Below are 7841 nucleotides of genomic sequence, written 5' to 3' on the forward strand. Positions count from 1 at the left end.
AGTCTTGAAAACGAATAATCAATTTGGTGTTGAGTCAATGAAGTGTTAGTGGGTAGTGGCGTTGTACTTAGTGTGTATTCTGTTTGTACAATTCTGATCCTCCCATGAGTTTGCCAACTTTTCAGAGATGAATGTAGTCACCAGAAATCTTGTCCAATTCTTGAGTTATATCAACTCTGCAAAAAGGAATGTGGTTTTACTCACTTACTACTTTAATTTGGATGGGTGTCGGTAACATTGGGAACTACTGTGGCATAAAGAGTTCATGCTTACGTTACAGAGGTGTGTAAGAGGTACTTTCAACATTGACAAAGAACAGCTTCACAAGATAGGTATATTGAGGATCGTGCTGTCTCAGTAAAAAAAGTAACTCAACAGAGGCAATCACAGTCATCAAATCACAGTTTAAAACAATAATCGATATCAATTATTTTCGATGAAAAATTCTTCAAAAATGATTTCCTATGTTAGATTATACTACACGATTTTTACAATGATACAGATAGAAAAGATTTGAAATCCACAACAATAAAACTAAATATGTAAAGAAAAATATTGGTTTGAACTTGGTATTTAAATGTTTTAATGGCTTAAATCAGATGACTGAAGTGTTGCATTTTGAAATCAAGTACAGTATGTACACTTATTCATTCAAAGGTTTGATTGAAAATTTTTCAGTTGTCATCAAAATATTTTAAGTTACAACTTTTCAAATATCCCGCTATATGTCCTATATAATTTTAATTTAAACAGCCGAATTCATTCCTCTAATCCTGTGGAATCATTTTTGTTACGTGAACAAGAACAGAAGGGACAATGTAAGTATAATTTTTTTTCATCCTTTGTCTCAGGCTATTTTTAATTTCCTTCGAATGTTTTTACATTTATAAAGCGGAGGATACGTATGATCCCTATATGATATGGATCAACCAAACCCAATTTGTTCTGGGCTAAACGCAACACATCACTAGAGAAGAAGAGGACAACATGAAGATAGAAAAAAGGGTTTTGAGAGAAAGAAAGAAAGAGTGAGGGAGGAAGAGAGAGAGAAAGAAATTCTAAAGCAGCATATCTCAGATCTCAGGATTTAAATTTATACAGGGACAGATAAAGGAGACAGCCCCTGTTGTGAATGATCTACTGATTCTAGTTCTCCCGTTTGAAATTCGCTATTAACGCCTTTGTAAAGTAAAATATGAGACATTGGTCTCTCGCTTAAATTCTTTTAATGCAAATAAAAACTCGGAAAAAAAAAGAAAAAAAAATTGTTGATTTGTTACTATAACTTTTTTAACTCATGATGAACCTTATCAAATGAAATTATTTCCAACCCAATAATTGATGCTGTTATCAGTATTAGTGTTATTCATATTATTCATATTATTCATATTATTCATATTCAAATTATTCATATTATTCGGGCGGCACAGTCATTAGCGCACAAGGACCTGAGTTTGATTCCGATCGTGGACCTTTGTGAGTGGAGTTTGCATGTTCTCCCCCATATCTACATGGGTTTCCTCCTAGTTTTCTCCCACAGTCCAAAAACATCCAGTAGGTTAATTGAGAAATTTGGGAAACTTCCCCAGATGTGTGAATGAGAGTGAAGTGTTGTCTGCCTCCAAATGTGGCCCTGCAGTCCAGGCTGGCAGCTGGATAGGCTCCAGCAAAATGTAATTACTAATATTTGTGATCATGATTATCAATTGTAAGGATGATATAACTTTTTTTATATCACCTGTTGATGTGAGTAGTGGTAATCGCAGTATTTGTAATAACAGTATAACACTGCGGCTATCAACAAGCATAGGATAACCGAGCTATAATGAATGGGTTATAATTATCATTTTTCTGATCATTATGTCATCTTTATAAGCCATTATGTGTCAACAAGTTTATGTTGAGAAAGGAGTCAGGTACTTACCCTTATGTATAACATAAGCAGCCTGTTTATTGATGATGATGGAAATGGGGCTGGAGGCCTCGTTTACCTTTTTACATTTGACTAATATTTAATCAAAGATCCACTATTACAATGGCATCCTAGTATATCCTCTTGACCACTTCAATCATCAAATCAAAAAACAAATGATCAGAAAGCTTTCTTTTGATGAGCAACTGTGAAGTGGGACAATACCAAAACTGTCTTCTCGAGAGATATCATTTTTTTGGCCTGATACTTATATTGACGCATGGGCTTTTCCCCCCAAGAACTAATGATCAAACACAACTAATGAATTAATTAATTGTCTGCCTCACGGTTAGTGTGTCAGGTAGAAAACACTTAACAAATCTGGATCACATGAAAACACAAAATATACATTTAACCACAACCAAATGTGTTAATTAGATCATTTTGCAAATGATTTTTGTTATTGATCATAAAACCAAATAGAGCACTGTGCAACCATGTGCTGGATGGCCTAAATCATGGAATTGGAAATGGACCATACCTAAATATAGACGCCTCCATTACGCTGCTGCATTCTATAATACAATACAATGCTGCATTCACTGCATTCACTGCAATCACTGCGTTCACTGTCAGAAACAAAACAACTCCTCCAGGCTGATAATGGTGACTCATTATATTTTAATATAATGATATTTTCAGCGTATTGCGTGGATCATTTGTAGACTTTTCAATTTAGTTAGGATAAGGGTCTTGTACTCACCCTGAGCTCCTTGAAGAAGATGCAGCTGCGAGCCCATTCCACAATGGAGAACAGTGTCTGGTCTGCCATGCGACACATGAGGCTGAAGGTACTGGGCTTGTCCTGCCGTCCCCGGCTGCTCTGCTCCTGCTGTAGGTGAGCCACGATCTTGTTCTGCACCACCAGCTCATCCGGGTCACAGCGAAGCATCTCCAGCACCAGCGGCGGCAAACTGGGGGGCTGCGGAGAGGCTGAGGGGTACATCTCAGGGTAGGCATATCCTGTCAGAGACTCAGGCGAGCTAGTGTAGTCAGGGCATTCAGCTTTGATGGCCCTGCTTGGGAAGGCGGTGTACTGGTACTGGGCGCTGAGGGGCACATGTGACTGCATTGCCATACCCAGGGATGGGGGTCCATAGAGGTTGCCCTCGTAGTCTGTGGGGGTTATGGAGCTCGGGGTAGAAGGGAGTAAGCTTTTGGAGATGGTGGGTAAGCTGTGCAGCGTGCTGGAGAAGTTGTAGTCAGTCTGTAGAGGGGAGGCCGGCGGAGGAGCAGCGCCCTCCAGTTTGAAGCCGCTGGATCGTATCAAAGCCTTCTTCTGTTGCTTCAAGGCCCGGTCCCTCTTGTACATTGGGCCAAACTTGTTCCTCCCCCCACGCATACGGTCAGCCCGCACCGCTGTCACCCAACACACAAAAGGTGAAAAACAGATTTACAGATGAAAAACAGACTAACTTTCTCTCCTGCTGTGCCCTTAGTGTACATGCACAGAAAAAAAAGGCCAATCGACGGAACTCTGGTCGATGGAACTCTGGAGCTCCAGCAGCAGTCACTCTGAGTTGGCTTCCTGATTTGAATATATTATAAAAACTACTGGGATTTCATTGTAGGTTAACAATTGTGGCCATTTTTTATCAAATGGAAATCCCATTAATGCTATGGAAACTTCACATCCTTCCATGATTATTATTATTATTATCGGTGGTCGTAGTAGTAGTAGTAGTAGTAGTGGTAGTGGTAGTCGTATTCATATTAATATTATTATTATAATCATCATCAACATCATCATTATTAATATCATTTTTATGATTATCATTATCATTATTATCAGAGACTCACAAAATTTCTTAATTTTCACCTTATTTTATTCCCTTTTTTAATGATTTTGAAAGACCTGTAGATTATTTTCAAATAATTGTTCTCCTTTTTTCTCCTTTTAGTGTAGCGTAGTGCAGTGTCAGATTTACCATTTACATTAAACATTATACAATATCTAAATTTCATTCTCTAACTAACAACATCTTCTTTTGCTTTGGGCTTTTCCCTTCTGGGGTCTCCACAGCAAATCACCTTCTCCATCTAACTTGATTCTCCGGATCCGCCTCTCTCACACCAACTACCTTCATATCTTCTCTCACGATGTCCATAAATCTTCTCTTTGGTCTTCCTCAAGACCTCCAATTCCAGCATCCATCTACCAATATATTCACTCTCCCTCCTCTGTCCCATGACCCACCCAGCTCAGTCTGGCTTCTCTGACCTTCTCTCCAAAATACCTAACAAGTGCCGTCTCTCTAATGGACTCATCCTATCCGTCCAAAGAGAACCTCAACATCTTCATCTCTGAGCCTTCCAGCTCTACCTCCTGTCTTTTCATCATTGTCACTGTTCCTAGACCATGCAGCATTGCTCTAACTAACAACATCATTTGCAAAATTATATTCTTAACGAATTGAGAATCGATTGAGTAATGGCAGCAAAAAAATTAATAAAGCTCATCAGAAGCAATTTACCCCGGCAGGGACTAAACAGTTTTAACCAAAGCAATACAATAGACAATGAATATAGGTTAAGAGTACAGTCGTAACAAGCACTGAAGTATCTCCAATTATTCCTGCAAACTGAATAAACTACAGACATTTTTGCTTCCCTTTTTAGGCTTGAGAAGAATCCCAAGTCTGTGCGAATTCACTCCTGCTCGTAGCCTAAATAGAGCTTTTGATTTAAAACAGGGAGTCTCCAGGGGTTTTATCAGCAACTCCAGAATGTGTCCTTTTTTCTGCTTTGGAAGCAGGTGCTTTCCTGCATCCCTGTCTGAGAATTAATCCCATTGCATGCCTCAAGGAAGCTCAGAGGAGAGCTACCAGCCCACAAATCAACACTGCACACAGGGGAGAGAATAGTGCAAAATTGTTCTGAAAGATAATACAAGCAAGCTGGCCTTGCAGAAACATCACCGGATTTACAAAAGCATGAGAAGACAAATTAGAACTTTGTTTCTTAGATATTTTTCCGGTCACATTTTCAGGCTGAGCACTTCTCATATCAGTACAGTAATGACATAACAACAGCAACAGCAGCCATGACAATAATGTATTATTATTATTATTATTATTATTATTATTATTATTATAGTAACTATCGTTATTGTTGATTATTATTACCAATGTTGTTGCTGTAAATAGTAGTAGTAGTAGTTGTAATAGATGTGTGGTAATAGTTGTAGTAGTGATAGAAAGGCTCTATGCAGATCATTGGAATGCTGAATATCAATGCATAGTAAACACATTCAACCATACACACGCTGCTCTTCCAACGAACAAATCATACCACCTTGCAGTTTAATTTGATGTCATTCGATGTCATTTATTTTTTTCTGTGGATACCTAGATAAATAGATGTGAGTGTAAAAGATTTTTTAATTCCTGGGGGAGTAAAATTCTGACACCGTACCTTCCAGCCGCATGCCGACATTGAGACATTTCTGGAAGCGACAGAAGGGACATCTCTTCCTCTGCGTCTTGTCAATTTTACACTCTTGGTTTTCGGCGCATGTGTATCTCTTGTTGTTCTGCACCGTCCTTTTGAAAAAGCCCTAAATGGAAATACACGTGACGAAAAAAACTTCCAATTAATGTCATTATTCAACCTATTACGATTATTATTGTGATAATTACTGGGCTTGTGTGAAATAAAATCGCATTATTGCGCACAATGTGTATCGTCCGGCGTGCAAAAGCGTGACTGTTACATATTCTTTTTTTCGTCTAGAAATAAAAATATGTATATAATGAAATGTGAAAAACAATGCTAGTCTGTTTGCTTGTTGCTGTTCTTGTCGGGGTGGCAGCATTGAAAAGCGTTTCAGATTTATGACTGTGTAATAAATGTTTTGCTGCTCTGAGTTCATTAATACCTTGCAACTCTCGCAGGTGAGCAGACCGTAGTGGTAGCCGGACACTTTGTCTCCACACACAGGACACAGCTCTTCCAGGTCCTCGTCATACGTGTATTCCATAACCTTCAATGTCACGCCTAGCACACGCACACACGCGCGCGCACACACACACACACACACACACACACACACACACACACACACACACACACACACACACACACACACACACACACGCACACATAAATAACAAGGACGAGTCTAAAACTGAACGTCCACTGCAAATATTCAATCAAGGTTATCAAATGATACTTTTCCCGTTTAATTGCTCTTTTTTTATTTTCTTTTACAACAACAACTGTAATTAACTGCGTCGTTAACTGCGTCGATCAAAACAAATCGGCAATGGACATTTTTAGATTGTGAGTGGCTACGTGGTTCGTAATTGTTTCATTTATGTGACAGGAAAAACAGGCTATGAAATCATTTCACAATAAAAGACAACACGTTGGCCTACTTATGATTATACGTTTTAGGCTTATGAAATAGAAACGAGCTTGAGAATACCGTTCATGAAACTAGCGGGCTTTGTTTGTACCACTGAAGATTTATTGTTTGGTGTTTTTGTAGGACGTCAAAAAAGGAAGAAGGAAAGAGCAAAAACTATCAACACTTTTCGAAAAAAAATTCGTTGGTCCGCTCTGATTTTAGGAAGATTCCTCACATAACATTAATGTGTATCTTATTAACCTAATATACAATATGATCAATTATATATATATATGTGTATATATATATATATATATATATATATATATATATACACACACAAACATTTTGGTGGCAAAGACGAGCTCAGCAGTCGGTCGGCTGGTGAAAAATGCATGACCGCCTGAAAATGAATTGCACGACACGGGATATTTGTGCAGAAAGTCACGAAACGTCGTACAACATGCAAACAGGGTGATGATGATGTTGAAGATTAACATTATTATGCAATTTTACATTTCTTATGAAGCTACTTAAACGAATCTATAACATATTTGCTTTATATTAACATATGCGCTTTAATTATAAATTCAAGTTTTAAAACGAGACCATTTCGACTGACAAACGAAAATCATAAAATACGTGTAATAGTGTTTTGAAAATGATGATGTGATGTTGCTTGAATTATTCGTTTCCCTCTTTGTTGTTTTGCCCAAAATCACAGTTGTAATATTTGTTTGAATTGTCTTTTTTAAAAGCATCTACTACCAGGGCTTTTCATCCTGTGTTTCAACAACTAAAAACTGATTTATTTTAACGATATCGATTTGACATTTACGTTCAAATAAAAATGATGTGAGCAATTTAATCTTATCCCATGTGCATTGACATGTTTTATTTTATTTATTTTTTTTAGAAATGTTATAAATCATATTTAACACGACCGAATGTCCACTCCCCCTCTCCCTTTTATAAACCGATAGAGACGTAAAAAAATGAGCTTGGCAATAATAATCTCGGAAACCACTTTTTGCTGCAACTACAGGTTGCAACCGATTACCGGACGATCCAGCGTCCGATCTCCGGTTCCATGTTAAGGCCGCGAAGCCCGGCACTGAAATCGACCGAGATTGGATTCGGCTATGAATCTTTGCGGGGGACACCGCGGGGATCTTACCGTGAGCCTTATCTCCCAACATCTGAACCCCAGCCGGTAAGCGATGATTGTCTGATGATTACAACTGAAAAGAGGCGTTTCTGCAGCTGAGCATGGGCCGGGCGGTGAGGCAAAGCGCTACAATCCGGTGGGATGGCGGGCTAGGAGTGGGTCTCGACAGGAGGAGCTGGGGATGGATGGACATTGAAGAGCTCGAAGTGAAACTCCTCCGGTCCGCTCGTCCTTTACTGCGCTTCGCTTATCTCAAAGTTCGCCTGGTTGGACGCGATTGGAAGAGGCGCCGTCACGTGACTGATGCTCGCCACTTCGTTCGTGAAAACGCTCGGACAGCGAAGCGGAGCGTT

General features: G+C 38.9%; 1 protein-coding gene across 1 annotated transcript in view; it reads right to left on the reverse strand.

Annotated features, from left to right (window-relative positions):
- LOC147221778 (nuclear receptor subfamily 5 group A member 2-like) overlaps nt 1-7519 on the reverse strand; it is a 20527-nt gene extending 13008 nt beyond the window's left edge. The window contains exons 1-4 of the mRNA XM_086169445.1: nt 7498-7519; nt 5850-5968; nt 5387-5528; nt 2676-3331 (exon numbers count right to left, since the gene is read on the reverse strand). Of these exons, the coding sequence (XP_086025571.1) occupies nt 2676-3331; nt 5387-5528; nt 5850-5968; nt 7498-7519 (939 nt within the window). The remainder of the gene's footprint in view (nt 1-2675; nt 3332-5386; nt 5529-5849; nt 5969-7497) is intronic.
- Nucleotides 7520-7841: the final 322 nt, after the last annotated feature.

This window comes from Fistularia commersonii, chromosome 22 (assembly GCF_037954325.1).
Source record: "Fistularia commersonii isolate RoL2024-O1a breed Wild chromosome 22, RoL_Fcom_v1.0, whole genome shotgun sequence".
Taxonomy (NCBI): domain Eukaryota; kingdom Metazoa; phylum Chordata; class Actinopteri; order Syngnathiformes; family Fistulariidae; genus Fistularia; species Fistularia commersonii.